The sequence below is a fragment of the Candida jiufengensis genome (genome assembly GCF_024610255.1).
Source record: "Candida jiufengensis strain CBS 10846 chromosome Unknown scaffold5, whole genome shotgun sequence".
NCBI classification, from domain to species: domain Eukaryota; kingdom Fungi; phylum Ascomycota; class Pichiomycetes; order Serinales; family Debaryomycetaceae; genus Lodderomyces; species Lodderomyces jiufengensis.
Genome location: NW_026261558.1, coordinates 1100038 through 1118717, shown reverse-complemented (window position 1 = coordinate 1118717; position 18680 = coordinate 1100038). Strand labels below are relative to the sequence as shown.

Here is an 18680-nt window from a genome sequence, read left to right as displayed (position 1 = left end):
TATTGTAACATATTTAAATTTAAGAAATGGTTATTTAACGACGTTTTTTTATTTCGCGTAATCTATAATTCGAAGACACAAAATCATCAACTGATAAGAGAGGGACACAAAGCTTATAGATAAGTGTAAAACTAATACATTTATCGTCTATAAATTGAACACTTACACCATTAAGACCGTCGTTTAGGTGTCTCCACAAACTTTATCTTTGGATCTTGTTTGAACTTTGTAAAATCACTACAACTATCATTATCATTATGATCACTATCTTTTCTATGATCAATATTTTCATCTAATAATTTTAAATCTTGACTTTCTGCGTCAACCATTTCTTGTAAAGTTTCTTCAATTTTAAAATAAACTCTCAAAAGTAAATAGTTGGGTTCTTTTAATGGTAATCTTAGTGGACTCCAATCACCTAACCAGAAACCATCGTATAATTTATCTTCTTCTGGTTCTTCCGGTACATCTTTTAGGTCTAGTGCTTTCATAAGTTCTTTCCACTGTCTGTGAGTATACTTTTTCTTTGGGTTTGATACAGTATCAGCCATTAAAGGTCGTAGCCTATTCATGTATTTTAACAAAATTTTATGATCACGTCTTCTTTTTACTAATTTCCTTTTAATCATATTTGAAACCGATACTCCAGATGCATATGATTCATCATCTGATGGGTCTCTTGATTCAAAACTATTTTTAGAATTTCCAGTTAAATCTTCTTCAATACTATTAATACTAATTTGTTCATTTTCATCTTCTAAACTTTCTCTTCTTGCAATTTCTCTCTCTAAATCCAATGATTCAATATCTAAATCTTCTCTAACTTCGTCCAGTATTAGATTTGAACTTAAAGTCAATTCATCATCTTGAGTTTCTTCCATTTCCTTCTTGAGTTTCTTTTTAGCTTCATAATTTGCATCAGGTTGGAAAATCCATTTACTAAACCATTCACTTAACTCATTGAAAATTTCATATAACAAATCACCAACGTTTGATACTAAAATTGTCATCAAAGGAACAGCTCCACATGCCCAAGAAACAAAAAACAGCCTACCTAATCCAGTTTTGGGAGCAAAGTCTCCATATCCTATAGTTAATAAACAAAGAAAACAAAAATAAATTGAATGGAAATATGTCCAACCTTCAATATAATGGAATACTAAACCTCCAACTAACCAGAAAGCCATAAACAAAGCTATTGTCATAGCTAACGACGAGTTTATATGTCTTTGTTTAACTTTTTTACGAATTAATCTCATTTCACGAAATGATTCCTCTGGTGTAATTTCTTTATGCTCTTTCTTAAACTTTTCAACTAGTTTTCTCCTGGCAATTTCGATATCATTCCAGAATATAGCAGGTGATGCCGATGATAATATAACTGATCTTAATGTAGCAATAATTAAACCCATGATCAAAACACCCCCTAATGAAAACACCAACACAACAACTTTAGCTCCAGAACTTACTGGTGTAATATCACCTAAACCAATGGTTAGAAATGAGACAATACAGTAATATAATGAAGACCCATACGTCAACTCTTTAATCAAATGTTCCATTGCTACTGCACCACATATAGTCCAAATTGCAAACAATATAGTAAACAACATTAAAGTCCTTTGTTTTTGATCTAAATTAAATGTAGGTGGGTATTTGTTCAATCTATAACCCATAAAATTTATCAACAATATAACAGTACATGAAAAATAATAACCTGCAGTAAAACAAGCAAACCAGAAACCTTCAGAAGGTATCAAATCAGGTATATCATTCATTGTATCATATTTTGTAATTAATAAAGCTGCAACTAACATAATGGAAGCACAAAACCACGAAAATATTGAAACACATTGAGTTATTAAATATTTAACAGATCTTGAAAAATTCATTAATAATGATATATTACCAATTATACCTAAAACTAAAGATAAAACATTTAAAACAAGAACGTCATTGGGGTCAGGTAATAATTTACCAGTAAATTTATCCATTCTCCAATGTTGAATTAATGCTATTATGGAAACCATATTAGCTAAAGGTCCTAAACAAGCAGCAATTAATGGGAAATAAGAAGATATTAAAAACCACATTACAAAATGTTTTTCACCAGGTCTAACATTTAAATTTAATACTGCTTCAATAGGAACATTCAATGCATTTTTCAAAGCAACTGGTGCAATTCTTGGCTTATTTTTGTTATTTTTTAGTTTATTATCATTATTGAAAGATTTTATTGAAGGTGATTTATGGTACTTGTTAATTAATAAAGGATTTAATATATCTTGATAATCATTTAAATTTTGAAAAGTTGATCTTCTTTGATCTATTGGATCTGGGCGTAAAGTTGTCTTGGCTCTCTTGAGTGCATTTTTAAATTCTAATGATAAATCAGTATTCGTCCTTTGAAACATTAGCAAGTTGTTAGTTTAGTAGATCTAAATTAGTTAGTCGCCATGGCTTTTGATTATACACTTGTTTTGTAGATAAAAGTATGTAAATGTCTTGCTGTATTTAGTTCATCTGTTTATAATCTTCAGAATTTCATTCGGATTTAAGTAGAAATATTATTATTCTTTCTTTCGTAAATTAACCCTTTAAAATAAAATAAAATCCTGTTTTAAAAAGTCTTCAATTTTGAAACATGTGGGATGAATAAATTACTACAACTTGATGATTTTAAAAAATAAACCCTTTATTATACAAATTACAAAATAGAAGAACTGAACTATATAAATCCATATACAAAACACAATGTGAAATTTCAAAGAATATCCATACCTAATATTCTCCTTAATTTAAATGGATTTATTGGATTCAAAACTTCAACAGCTACATTACAATTCAACAAGATATATTCTCTTATATCATTTAGTGATCTTTCACTATGGTTCTTTTTAATCCTTTTAGGTTGTTGTTGTTGTTGATGATCTTCAGATTTATCATTGTTGATGAATTTAAAATTTGCGAAATTTTTTGAGGTATCTTTTGTGAAACTTCCGTCTTCATTGTACAAGTAATCATCCTCTGGTACATATTCATCTGAAATTTCTTCTTCAATTTTTAGAATTTGACCATTAGATTCCATTACGTATTGTAAATTTGAAATTTTATTTTGATTGTCATTTTCAATTTCTTTTATTGATTGACGTTGTGATATGATTTGATATTCTAATAATCCATCTAAATATTTATCTATTATTGATGGAGTTTTACATATGGATGATTCATGATTTAAACTTGGGAATTTGATGAATAGTGATAATTTATTGTCATTCACTGTTAATTTATTTATATTTTTGATTATTGTTGATGAAATCATTTCTGTTATTATATCAAGATTTTTTTTGTAAACGTTATCTTTGTTGGTTGCTGTAAATAATGGATCTTTAAAGTAAAGTGAATCAATGTCTTTTGTTGATATAGCTATTGCATTTAAATTTTTTTCATTATTAATATAGTTTAATATATTCTTAGTCAATTTATCATTATTGGTAGTATCATCATTTGGACCAACAACCACCAAATCTATTTTGAAATCTGGATAATATTTTGGTATGATTAAATTAAGTGCTATATTTATAATTGATTCTGAATTTGAATTAATATACCACGCGTTTAAATTTTTTGCATCTTGACCATATTGATTATTTAATATTGGTTTGTCAAAATTTTGAAAATTATAATCATCATCTTGCAAATCAGCTTCCGGTTTTTTTAATACAACTTGTTTTGCACCACGTTTTGTATTTTTATTCTTGTCAATTTTCAACGAGCCATAATGATTAATATGATTCAAATGATTGAATTCACCACCATTTTTTATTGATCTTGAACCAATTTTGAAGTTTTCTGGAATTTCTAGATTTAAATTTTGTTGATATAATGATGAAATTAATATAACTTTATGACCTTGATTATCTAAATATTGTTGCAAGTAACGTATTTTATTTGAACACCAATTATTAGTTGATGTTAATAATATATTCAATGCTAATGATGTAGATATTAATGTTATTATAACCGTGATGATCTTCATCTTTGAAAGCGATTATGTTCTATTTATTATATTAAAGTCATATATAATATGCCATTTGCTTCTAATGTGGTGAAATTATCTGATATAAAATTTTGATGTATTATATTTTCAAACAAGAATACAAAGATATTAAATAAACAAAAACGTTATTTAATGTAAGGGGATAATGTTGTATTTACGGAACAATTAAGAAAATTTTAAAAAAATAAATTGTAAAATTAAAAAAAATTCTGAAAAAGTTAAATGATAAAATTATAATGGAATTTGTTTCATATTTATAATAGAATTAAGAAACAATAAGAATCAAAATGTATTTCGAGAATTTAAATTTAAATTGGTTTGGTTACAATTTTTTAGTTTATATTAAAATTAATAATTGGCTGCAAAATTTATTAAAAATAATTTTTACTTTAAATAATAAAATTTTTACGAACACAAAAAAAAATTCAAAACGTGGGATAAAACAATAGACTGTTAGAATAAAACTTATACAATATAAAGTTTAAATTGAATTGAATAGATGAGATTCAAGATATCAAAAGCTTGTCAAAGCAACTTGACAACAATCACACGATAATTGAACTGGCAAATCATCAATCTAACCTATCAATCAATCAATCAAATCATTTTAAATGGTTAATTTTATTTGACTTCACTAAAAAAAAGTTATTTTTAGTAATAAAATTCTAATTTTAGTATGGCTTATAATAAATTAAAAGATGGCTTTAAACATCTCGAAATTTTATATTTGATTTCTATTAATAGAATATTGTAGATAAAGTTGATAATTGTCGTTTAGGAGTAGATGATTAGCAATGTAGATCAACATCAAAAGGATAATTATAATACATACCTCACTTCAGTTGTCCATTTATCTTCTGTTATAAATTTCTTAATGGAAAAATTCCAAATGGTTATATTTTACATTTTCAAATTTTGAGAAAAATTAAAATTTTCCATGAATTACAAATCAAAATAAAGTTTCAAACCGCCTTGAGTTTTGATCTTCTCCAGTACATACTTTGTTTTATTCGGTCTGAAGGTTATAAAGTAGTAAAATAATCTAATTTTAGAAACTGTGATTCTTTCTAAGAGAATAATCAATCGTTTCTCGTTTAATTTACACTATAAATAGTAGAAAAATAACTGATTATTTTTGACTTAATATTTGAAAGCCTTGTTTAATTTTACATATTACTCCTATAACGTATTGGAGAAAATGCGTTGATATTAAAAAAAAGGTATTAATTGAAAGTAAAGTCTATAAAATATATTTTTTAGTAAAAAAAACTGTGTAATAAATAAATAATCAAATATTAATTAAGTCAATAATTAATTTTTGATCATCATCATTTAAATTACCAAATAATATTTGAAATTGTGATAAATCATTTTCTTGTAAATTTTTTAAAAAAATTTTAAAAATTTCAAATGGATTTATTTCATCTAATGGAGTAGTTTGTAAAGGATCTTCATGAACTGTTTCATCAGATTGATCAAAAAATCCAGAATTTTGTAATTTTGAATCTTCTGAATTTAAAAATTCTATATATTGTCGTGTTGCTTCATCATCTGATGTTGATGTTTCTTGAGTTGTTGCTTCAAATTCATCTTCCCAATTTCCATCTTCCTCTTCTTCTTCATCATCATCATTTCCTCCTATTCTACTTAATATTTCTTCATTAAATTCAAAATTAGGATTACTGTTTATTTCATCTATGTTTTTTCTTTTCTTATCTAATTCGGGTATTGCTATTGATAATTTCTTTAATAATGTAACGTATTTATCCGATAATGATTCAAATATTTGTTGATCTAAATTTGGAACTTTTGATAAACTAACTAATGCCAATAACGATAATTTTAAATCATATACTCTTTCTAATTGTGGAATTAATTCAAACCAATTTGTTAAAAATTTGACCAAAAAATTTGAATTATTTAATATTGAAATTGTAGTTTCATTACAATATATGATCGATGCAATTATAACATTATATGAGTCTATGGTGTAAGAACTCGTTAATTTTCTCTTGTCATTCTTTGAATCATTTGATAAAACAATTTCTAAAAATTTTGATATAAGTGGTTCTGATTTATTTTCTAGACACAAAATCAAAGTTTGTGCATATTCATAAGCTAAAATTAAATCTACAATTCCTAAATCATCACCTGAGTCAGCGGTTATTAATTGAAAAATTATAACCATTGATTCAATCAAATTTTCATCGTTTTGTAATTGTGATTTACCATAAATTAAATAATTTTGTAAAGATGGCATTAATTCTTCAACATACATTAATGCAGTACCATTTTGAAAATTATTAAACAACAACTTAAAGTTGTTCCACATTATTGGACTTATTGATCTTACCAAAAAAGTAGAATTTTCAATCAATTCACCAATTTCTGCATAAAATTCATCCATTTCATTCATAAATACATATTCAATAGCTGGTGAAAAAATTTCTTCTAACTTATTACAAATCTCTTGTGAATTTTCGAATGATAACAAAACGGTAATCATTGTATTTAAAAACCCAAGAGCTGCCATTTGTTTATCGCCTTGATCATCATAATTCGAATCAAATTCATCTATATCTACTTGTGATGCTTCATTTAATTCAACTGCTAATTTCATATATTGTTGGACTAATTTACTCATTAAATCAACCCCAAATGGTTGTAATTGCTCTGAAAAATTCTCAACACACTCTTGCATAACCACTGAGATTGCATCATTATCTATTTCATTTGATAATTCTAGAAGTTTGGACATAGTAGGCAAAATAATCGTTGATAAAACTTGTTTAAATTCTTCATTTGTAACAAATGCCTGAATTGATAATGCACTATTGAATTGTACTGGTAACGAAACCTCAGGATTATCGAAATTTTTCAATATTCCATGTATTAAATTTGATAAGACTTCTTTATTTTGAAATTCAGTATCTGCAAATTGTGAACAAACTTCAATTGTTCTTGCTTTTAAAAATTCATATTTTGAATTTAAATTAGGAATAACTAATGATGATAATATTGGTTCTATAGTTTCGTCTTTTGGTAAATAACCAGATATACTAGCCAAAATTCTTAATAAACCTTCTTTCTTCTTAGCAACTTCTAAAGTTTCTTCTTGTTGTTGTAAACTTGTTAATTCTTGATGTATTAAATTTGTAATTGGACTTAAACATGTCTTTTTTCTCTTGTATAGAGCGGTTGCAATAAATCCTAATGCAGCAGATTCGGGATTATCATATTCACCAGTCTGATCAAAACATAAATTTATATATTCTTGAGGATCTTCTTCATAAATTTCTAAAACATGATCAGTAGGGCATATAATTGGATAAACCAAATGAGTTGTAATTGTTTCAAAATATGGTTTTATAATCGTCCAAGTTGGTTTTTCAACTATACAATGACTTAAAAATTCTAATAATTGATATAATGAAGTAATACATAACCATCTTTTACCATGACAATATTCTTCAATTATAGTTAAAAATTGTTGAATGAAATGTGGTATAAATTCAGATATGAATAATTGATGAAATTCTTTATATGAAACTTTTTTACTTAAAGTGTTTGATGAGGCATATCGTATAAATAATCTCAAAATATTTGCAATTGCCCATTTATAACATTTGGAAATTTGATAAAAAGATTTTTCTTGTTCACTTAATGAATCATTCAATACATAAGATGGAGGTTTGATATTGATTATTGATGCATGAAATTCACCCCATTGGAAAACTTGATCTTTTGATCTTAAAGGTTCTGGTAAATCAAAATAAGTGACATATTTATAAGATTTTAAAATTAATTTTATAATTTCTGCTTGAATTTCAGTAATTTCTGTACCTTGGTCAACATTGCTAATAATACCTTTCCCAATATTCAAGATATACGGAAATGCTTGATTTATAATTGGATATAACTTGATTTCTCTTGATTGATTATCTGACCATTTAAATTTTCTTGCAATTTCTTTAAAACAAAGCATTGCAGTATATAAATTTTGTTCAGAATTTTGCAGTTGAGTTAATAATTCACCAATTTGATCTAAAAGTGAATTCCAATTATCAAATTCTAATGCAATTAATAATCTTAATACTGGAACTAATTGCTGTTTAATATTATAATCACAAATTAATATAACTGATAGTATTTTATCCTTGATAATAATTCTTTCATCTTGATTAATTTTAAATTGAATTCCACTATCTTTATTATTCCAATATTTTATAATTCTATTTTTAAAATAAACAGCTATTGCCTTTTTTATATCAATTGGAGTTGATGATTCAGATAAAAGATTTAAACAACATTGTAAAAAACCTTGTTGTGATGATAATTCTTTTAGTTTTTTTTCACTATGATTTCTTAATTCTAGATTAGCTTGTAGAGTTCCAGCAAAACACTCGAGGATTAATTGAGAATCCATTTATAATTTAGTGTTTTATTAATCTTGAATATTCAAATTGATCCAAATTTTATTATTGTATATAAATTCCTATACTCTAAATTCAATAAATTCCTCTCTCTCTCTCTCTCCCTTTTTAATAATGCTCTTCCCTAATTAATAGTTTAGAAGAAAAAAAATTTATAATTGTGTTTATAAATTAATTATTCCATAATATTAAAAAAGAGAGAGAAAAAAATTTTGTGCCTATTCTCTAAAATAATTTAGCGAGAATTTAGTACTAAACTTTAGACAAAGGGTCGACCGGTACTAAATTATTTGGCTAGTAAAGTAACAATACTGATTTAATACAAATTTATCAATTTATATTGAATTATTTAATTAACTATTTTATCATAATCAGTTTAAAGTTCTATCATAACTGATGTGGTACGGAGTCACATAAAGTAACAATTGAATTTTTGATGTTGAATTGTTGAACCAATAAAAAATGTTTGGTTCTATAATTTACCCGATTCTATATTTCATCGATGTCTCAAATGCAAAATGACTTAAAACAAAAGAAGGTTTAAATATTTTATGTACGACTCATAAATTTTAAGATCTGAAATTAACAGGACGAAATACATTAATTCTCTGATAAACTAGTCTATAATATAGAAATTTAAAAAGTTATTGTCAATTCAGTTCAAGCAAATAATCTAAACATAATACGACTAGAGTACAATCAAGATTTTTCACGGAATAGAACAAAATTGATTTTTATTGAGTAATCAATCATCTACTTAATTCACTTCTCCACACCTCTTTATTTTCTCAAGTAAGTTATATGTTGTACTTTTACGAACCATTTACTCTGACTTAAAATTGATAAAAAATAATTGAGTAATTGAAGTAATATCCTTATTAGGTTTATAGAACGTTTCATTATTTTTTTTAATTAAAGTTTTAAAATTTTAAAAAATAATAAGTTGATGAAAAAAAAAGCTCATGTACAATGTATAAATTCTCAGGATAGAATACCCACGCTAGTAGCGAATTCCAATGACTTCAATTATGATTCCATGTTTTGTTAAGGTCTTATTGTAGAAAGTCCTAATAGTCACTTTGAAAAGAATAATAAAATTCCAAGATCGTCAAAATATTGAACATATTAATTTATGCAAAATGGATTAACTTCATTGACATATACTGTTTAAATCTTTGGTTGTCATTAATACAACATTTCTTGTTAATTTAAGTTGTAATTATAATGTATCATAAATTTCTTTTTAATTAAGTACCCTTTTTTTTTGACAGAATGAGTTGAATTTTACGAACATGTTGCATCACTGAAAAAGTATTAATATAGACATTTATAATATTTTATTTTTTAAAAGAGATAAACCTAGTTACACTTTAAACCTTATTCTCACCTTGTTAAATACTCTTATAAAAAGTAGTTGTATTAAGACTTATTTTATCATTATCACTCCTAATTTGGTAGTTCTACTCGACCTTGTATTAAGATATAATTTATGGTCTGATTTTATTATCTTCGTTGCAAAAACGAATTGCAGCTCAAAGAACATCTACAATTTTTTAGTGTAGAGTTATATTCTTTCATATCAAGCTTTAAGTTTAAAGTTGAAAAGAAGTAGGCAGTTTAAAGTTTGAGTGGTACAATTGACTTTTAACTTTAATTCAAACGAAAAACATCATCTTGAAAATCGAAGTCTTTTCCTGTTAAATTGAATATTGCTTTTGTATTCAACGTATTTTGTGATAATTATAGGTTCTAATAGTATGCTTATTGTTGTTGATCTAAAAAACTTATATCTCCAACACTCAATGTTTCTAAATTAATTAAATTAATAATATTCTCGCTCGTAAACTTGAAACAAATAAATAAAAATAAAAAAAATTTACTTCAATTGTTGCAAACAAAACAATAACTAAACTTTACTCTACAACAATTGTTCTACTATTGATAAGTAATTAACTTGACTCTAGAGACATGTTCTCGTTTTAAAACGCAAGCTTTTACACAACTCCAGCACTGAGCTGAATTAACTTATATTTGAATCTCAGGTAGCAAAAGAATTATATTTTCAAATTTATTTAAAACGCTAAGAAAACTATAAATGCAAAAGAACAATTTTTAAAAAGTTAAGTTCCTGAGGCAAAATGTAATTGAGTTAGTCTGAGTTGCATGTATGGCCACTAATTAAATGTTTGATAATGAAACTAAAACACAGAGACTTTCTTGACAACAAATAGTGCAATTGAAATCTATGTTGCAAAATAATTATTGCTAATACCAAAGCTCTTTGAGTATTTCGTAAAAGTCTAAATGACCAAATCAGGAATACAATAATTTCATGAAGAAAGCTTAATTTGAGCTTCAAACTTTAATAATGAAAGTTATAAAAAAAATGCCGTACCTCTAAGTAGATACAAGTTTGTTATTTCAAATTGTTACAAGTTTGGTATACAAATTTAAAGTTATAAAATATTATATAAATTTTGTTTTTCTCAATTTGGTAATTTGAAGACAAAAAAATATGGGTGCAAAAAATTAAAAGTGTGAACCAATTTACTTTAAAATTTTGAATATACCAGGTATATATAGATCAACATGTTCTTCAAATTTAATTTTGAAAACAGTTTCAGCAAAAACTTTAAATTTAGTCACTCGTTTACAAACATAAAAACTACTTAAGTCAATAATGGTTAAAGCTAGTTTGTTAGCAGTAGCTTTTGCTATTTTGCAATTTACTGAAGCAACTGTCAAGAAAACAACTACAACTTCAAAAAAGACAACTACAACTTCAACAAAGGCTGCTTCAACTCATGCAGCTGTTGCAACAGCAATTGAAAAGGATTATTATGATTTTACAAAAGATATTTCGTTAGCTATTGATTATTATGACTGTGCTGGTAAACTTATAACTTATGAAGCATTTACAATTGATGAAATTGAAAAATCATTAACATCAACAGGACAAACTACAACAGAATCAACAAAAGATACTGATACAAAAGTTGATGATAAATCCACCAAAACACATCGTAAAAGAGCAACCAAGTATGTTCCAAGTGTTGACTTCAAGGTTTCAAAAGTTGAAAAAGTGGATGCAAAAAATTGGAAAATTGATTATAAATTAAATACACTTAAGGATGCTTCTAAAATGGTTGAATTTTTAGCATCAACAGATTTAACAGTAGAAGCTAAATCATGTGGTTCATCAATTCTTGGAGATGTAATACAATTATTTGGTAAAAATTCAAAATCTACTTATAAAAATGCTTTTAACATGGATGGTACTATTATAGTTAATCCTTCAATTCATGGAGATTATTATTGTTTACCTGATGATTTCGGATTTGAATATAAAATTTCAAGTTTTTCACTGTTATGGCCACAAATTTTTACAAATCAATATAAATATACTGTTGATAAAAAACATGAAAAACTTACAAAAACTGGTAAAAGATCAATTGAAGAAAATACTAAGTTAAATAAAAGAACTATAGTACCAAATGTTTATAATGAAATTATTGTTGATTGGGCCGAATGGACTGGTTTTTACACTAGTAATTTAGAAATTAATAATTATTGTTGGAAAATTCCGGTTTGTGAGGAAATTAAAGCAGAGTCAAGTACAAGTCAAGTTAAAACAACTGAAGCTAAAACAACTGAAGCTAAAACAACTGAAGCTAAAACAACTGAAGCTAAAACAACTGAGGTTAAAACTACTGAAGCTAAAACAACTGAAGCTAAAACAACTGAAGCTAAAACAACTGAAGCTAAAACAACTGAAGCTAAAACAACTGAAGCTAAAACAACTGAATCCAAATCTACTACCTCATCATACATAATTGAACCAACTACCGTTGTCAAAGACAAAGATTACTATGATTACACAAAACAATATTCATTAAATGTTGATTATTACGACTGTTATGGTAATGTTGTTTCTTATGAAGCATTTTCATTAGATGAAATTGAAAAAGCAGTCAAATCTACAGAGGAAATTACAAAAGAAGTTGAATCAAAAGTTGATGATAAATCAACAAAAGATCATCATAAAAGAACAACCATTAAAACTTCTGAATTACAAATAAACGATGTTAAATATGTTCCATCTGTTGATTTCAAAGTTTCAAAAGTAGAAAAAATTGATTCCAAAAATTGGAAAGTCGATTTCCAATTAGCTTCACTCAAAGATCCATTTAGAATGAAAGATGTTTTAGGATCTTCTGACTTAAGTATTGAAGCTAAATCATGTGGTTCATCAATTCAAGGTGATACTGTTCAATTATTTGGTCATAAGTCAGCACATACATTTGATACTGCTTTTAGTATTGACGCTACAATTTTAGTTAATCCATCAGTTCATGGTGAATACTATTGTTTACCTGATGACTTTGGTATTGAATATAAAATCATGAGTTATTCACTTTTATGGCCACAAGTGTTTTTGAAAGATTTTAAATATACTGTTGATAAAGATTATAGTAAGCTTTTGAAAAATGGTAAAAGAACTGTTAAAACAACAACAACAAAAGAAGAAACCAAAGAAGAAACCAAAGAAGAAACCAAAGAAGACAGTAAAGAGATTATAACTACTGGTGTTACTAATATTGTCATTGTTGATTTAGCTGATTGGGAAGGATATTATACTGATAGCTTGCAAATCAATAATTATTGTTGGAAAGTGCCAGTATGTGAAGAAATTAAAGAAGAAACAGCAAGTTATTCATCAACTGAAATTGAAACTAAACATAAGACTACTAAGTTTGAAACTACTTCAACGACAGAGACTTCTACTACCCCAGAACCAATCACCACTGATAACTCCACAACTCCAGAATCAACTACAAGTGAATATTCTACTACACTGGAACCAATAACAAGTGAAGATTCTTTAACAACTCCTGAACCAATCACTAGTCAAGAAACAGTCTATGAGGAGGAAGAATGTACATCTGAAGAAGAGTCCACAAGTATTGAAGCTTTACCAACAACATATACAACCGAAGAAGTTGAATCTACAAGTGAGATAATAATATACACAACAGAAGAGCTCAAGTCTACAAGTGAAAAAATAGTATATACAACTGAAGAAGTAGATTTTACCACAGAAGAAGAATCCACTAATATTGAAGTTGTACCAACTACATATACAACTGAAGAGGTAAAATCTACAAGTGAAGAAATAATATATACAACTGAGGAAGTAAATTCTACAACTGAAGAAATAATTTATACAACTGAAGAAGTAGAATGTACAACCGAAGAAGAATCCACAAGTATTGAAGCTTTACCAACTACATATACAACTGAAGAAATAAAATCCACGAGTGAAGAAATAATATATACAACAGAAGAAGTGAATTCTACAAGTGAAGTAATAATTTATACAACTGAAGAAGAATCCACAAGTATTGAAGTTGTACCAACTACATACACAACTGAAGAGGTGAAATCTACAAGTGAAGAAGTAATATATACAACTGAAGAAGTAGAATGTACAACTGAAGAAGAATCCACAAGTATTGAAGCTTTACCAACTACATATACAACTGAAGAGGTAAAATCTACAAGTGAAGAAGTAATATATACAACAGAAGAAGTGATTTCCACAAGTGAAGAAATAATATATACAACTGAAGAAGTGAATTCTACAAGTGAAGAAATAATTTGTACAACTGAAGAAGAATCCACTAGTATTGAAGCTTTACCAACTACATATACAACTGAAGAGGTAAAATCTACAAGTGAGGAAATAATTTATACAACTGAAGAAATAGAATGTACAACTGAAGAAGAATCCACAAATATTGAACTTGTACCAACTACATATACAACTGAAGAAGTAAAATCTACAACTGAAGGAGTAATATATACAACAGAAGAAGTGAATTCTACAACTGAAGAAATAATTTATACAACTGAAGAAGAATCCACTAGTATTGAAGCTTTACCAACTACATATACAACTGAAGAGGTAAAATCTACAAGTGAGGAAATAATTTATACAACTGAAGAAATAGAATGTACAACCGAGGAAGAGTTCACTAGTATTGAAGCTTTACCAACTACATATACAACTGAAGAGGTGAAATCTACAAGTGAAGAAGTAATATATACAACTGAAGAAGTAGAATGTACAACTGAAGAAGAATCCACAAGTATTGAAGCTTTACCAACTACATATACAACTGAAGAGGTAAAATCTACAAGTGAAGAAGTAATATATACAACAGAAGAAGTGAATTCTACAAGTGAAGAAATAATTTATACAACTGAAGAAGTAGAATGTACAACCGAAGAAGAATCCACAAGTATTGAAGCTTTACCAACTACATATACAACTGAAGAAGTAAAATCCACGAGTGAAGAAGTAATATATACAACTGAAGAAATAAAATATACAACTGAAGAAGTAAAGTCTACAAGTGAAGAATTAGTCATTCCTACTATAACAACAACCCCAGAATTATTAACCACTGAGGCTTATGAAGAATTGGAATGTCCAACAGAGGAAGAGTCAACATTTACTACAGAATTTTTAGAAAGTATTCACGTTGCAGAGGAAACAAGCACAGAAGAAGAAATTATTACTACAACCGAAGAAGTCTTTACAACACCAGAACCAACAGTTCCAGAAATACCATTTACCACCGAAGAAGCAATCAAAACTGAGGAACCAATTGATATTTACATACCAGAGGTATCTGAAACTACTGAAGAAAGTATCTCAAGTATTAAAACTACTTCATTATCTACATCTAAAGAACCAGCTGTCACAACTTATGTTCAATCAAGTACTAAAGACGTTGAAGAACAAATCATTGAATCAGAAATAATAGAAATTTTTAGTTTATTTGAATCCATTATTGAAGCTACAACTACTATTGAAATTAAATCAGAGATTACTAGTGAAGTTGGTCATGTTGAAGCATCTATTGTTCCAGAGACTTACTCATATTCAATTGGTGAACCCACCTTCACATCATTTACCACTACGGTTATTGAAACAAAAACATCAACATCGCTTGAAGCTGAAGTTGTAAAAGAAACAATAACAACAATTGAAGAAGGTACAAGTTATACCACTATAACAATCACTAGCTATTCGACAATATCTGAAGCTATTAAATCAACAGCAATTGGTACTACCACTTTGTTTGAAGTTTATGAAACACAATATGTCGATAATGAGGATGATGAAGAAGATGAAGATGAAGAAGATTATGAATGTGATACATCTGTTAATGAGATAAATGAAGAAGGAGTAGTCTCACAATACATTAGTGTCGAAACTATAGTCGATGAAGATTTAACAACAACAATAACAAAAACAATTGATGTCACAGTCACTTCATATCCTGCATCAACTACACTCGTTCCAACTACAGTTGTTGCTGTAACAGAACCAGAAGCTCAATCTTATGCTAGTTCAAGTGCTGAAACTGTATCAGTTCCTATTGAAAGTGAATATACCGGTTCAGCAAATAAATTAAATAATCAATTATTTGCATTCATTGCTATGTCTTTAGCTTTATTCATTTAATTCAAGTGATGAAATAATAAATTAAATAGATTAGTCCTTGAGAAACCAGCTATCAATTTAATTGTTAATAAGCATTAGATTTTATTTGTTTAATTTAATATAAAAGTTTATATGATTTATCGGTTATGTATATTTTCATTTGTAGATTAATTTTTATTTTGTTTGTGGCGGTACATGTACAAAATCATCTTATCCGTTTTACCGCTTTGGTTCAAGGATAAATTATATTCTATGTTATGGAAATTTAATTTGACAAGCCTATATTGATTTAATATCAAGTTACTGGCAGTGTTTTCTATTCAAACTCAAATTATTTCAAATTAACCTAATATTTTCAATTATATTAACAAATTACGCCCTAGACTAGATGTATTAAATCTAATGTGAAATGTACTAAAACTTAAATACAATTAAGAACAATAGAAAAGACCCAAAAATATTTGAATTTACGAGAATTTTTTTCTGACTATGAAGTCTATTATTGAGTACATCCATACACACATATTTAGCCTTTATGGTTTTCATAAAAATAGATTATACAAACATCGTCATAATAATCAATCCGTTGAAATTTTCAATTAAGTTTTCGGTATTCGCCTTAAGTAATGACATTTTAACAGAGCCTTTAGCGTTCTTCAATAGATAATTCAATCAATATAATGTGTTATAAATGTATTTCTCGATTGCATTATTTTAGCGCGAATTGTCAACTTAATATTTTTTAAATACTTTTCATAATGTAACTAAAAAATTCGACATCCGTACTGCAAATGGCAACAGCCTAAGAATTGTTAGTTATGGTTTTGATTCTTGTGGTTAAGTCTAAAAAAGTGTAAAAGACAAAAAGGAGACTCAACATGTTCCGTAATTTGAAAGGAGGCTTTACAATGTTATAGTTCCGTAAGTGGTTTGATTTTTCGATTGAACAAAGTCTTGCTAAGTAATTTCAAATTTTTCATTGATTTTTTGATTGAACAAAGTCTTGATAAGTAATTTCAATTTTTTCACTAAAATTTTTTAGCCAAGATATAGAACAAAAAGATCGGTCTGAAGGATATCGATTTAGTCTTACAACGCTTTTCAATCAATGGACCATATATTTTTGTACGTCAAAATTACATTACAATTACATGATAGATGATAGACCTTTTTATATCAATCTTGCATCTAAAAATCGATAATCCTTCCATTTAGGTGATATTCAACACTGCAAATCTTGTTGCCAAAAGTTAGGTTCAAATTTTATGAAAGTTGAAAAAAAATTTCAGTTTCGAGTATTTCATATGTACAAAGGATAAATTTACTAAAATTCAAATTAACTAAAATAATTATTTAATTTAAATAGCCTTGATAAATTTTAGTTACTCTACCGTTCAATTGGTTGTATTACATTTTCTTCTATATTATTAGATATTTCTTCCTTAACCATTTCCTATTTGAGGTTTTAATTGCTAAAAGAAATGAACCTTGATTGATAAGAAAAAAAACAATAATGCCGTTTCATGTTTCCATTTGAATTAGACTAAGAATTTATGATTAAATGAAAGGGGGTCTCAACTCAGTTAGCTTTTCGGTAATCATATAAAGACTTCTAAATTAACTTATACAGGTTAAGCTTTTAATCAATATTGAATAAGAGAGATTAACTTTGATCTACAATGTGTTTGGTCTGAAATTAAATTTAGTTTATTGTTTTCTAAATCGAAAGAATCATAGTAGAAATCCCGGTGGGGCATTTCCAACTTATTAAGACGGGAAGCAAGCAAGTAAGTCACCTATCCATAAGAGTGAAGGAATTCAGCTACAGATACGACGATTAATAGATGAAAAGTGAAAAAAAAAAAAATTCAACTTATCGTTGCTGCATAATTTTAAGGCAAAAATCATCACGATATTTGAACCCTTTGGTCAAATATTTAATTATCATGAAACCATGAGGCTCAAATTATTAATTTATCAATAGTGGAGCAAAAAACCGAAAAAAAAATTAGGAAATTTGACAGCTTTAAGCAATTTAACAGATACTTCATCCAGATTAATTTCAATTTTATATCATGTACTATTTATGATATCATAACCATTTAAACATTCACTTAATTTATTCGTCCAACAATTTGACTGAATAACATACCAACAAATAAATGTTCTGATGTTGATGCTTAAATCTATAGCTTTATTGTATGAAAGGGAATCTATTAAAAAGCCATCCAACATTTTGCCAAAGGTAACACAAGGTTCAAATGAAGTAACTATTTAAAATTGTTATATTTAAAGTATTGTGTAAAAGCATCTTGAACATCTGCGACTTGGCTAAAACTAAATTTTACTAATTCTTTGTGATAATTAACTTGAACTGGCAAACTTAAAGTAACACTACTTATTATTTTTCCGGACTTTTAATCAATGCATTACTAAACATTAGTAAATTTCGAATAGTAAAAATATTTTTGTAATACCCTATAACTAAGATCACAAATTAAATCAAATAGAAGTCACAATTTAGTTTATCAACTCTCAGACCTTGATGATTTTTATTCAATTGATGATTTTTATTCAATTGAAAATCAAGGCATTTATTTTCAATCAAGTACAGTTTTACGGTATATGATGATAGGTCACCTACAAGTGACTAATTGTACTAAAAAGTGTTACA

At 27.1% G+C, this 18680-nt stretch overlaps 3 protein-coding genes across 3 annotated transcripts; 1 reads left to right on the top strand and 2 right to left on the bottom strand. All coding sequences in view use genetic code 12, as the record gives it.

Annotated features, from left to right (window-relative positions):
• Nucleotides 1-170: 170 nt before the first annotated feature.
• Nucleotides 171-4039, bottom strand: KGF54_001894 (potassium channel family protein; the record flags this gene model as incomplete). The annotated part of the gene is made up of 2 exons (XM_051762313.1): nt 171-2380; nt 2782-4039. 2 exons carry the CDS (start codon nt 4037-4039, stop codon nt 171-173), a joined length of 3468 nt encoding a protein of 1155 aa, XP_051621432.1.
• A 1309-nt stretch (nt 4040-5348) lies between these two features.
• NMD5 (Nmd5p) lies at nt 5349-8486 on the bottom strand (the record flags this gene model as incomplete). The annotated part of the gene is made up of 1 exon (XM_051762312.1): nt 5349-8486. The coding sequence occupies one exon, from the start codon at nt 8484-8486 to the stop codon at nt 5349-5351; it is 3138 nt and encodes a 1045-aa protein (XP_051621431.1).
• Nucleotides 8487-11173: 2687 nt separating this feature from the next.
• Nucleotides 11174-16027, top strand: KGF54_001892 (uncharacterized protein; the record flags this gene model as incomplete). Its single annotated transcript, XM_051762311.1, has 1 exon — nt 11174-16027. One exon carries the CDS (start codon nt 11174-11176, stop codon nt 16025-16027), a length of 4854 nt encoding a protein of 1617 aa, XP_051621430.1.
• Nucleotides 16028-18680: the final 2653 nt, after the last annotated feature.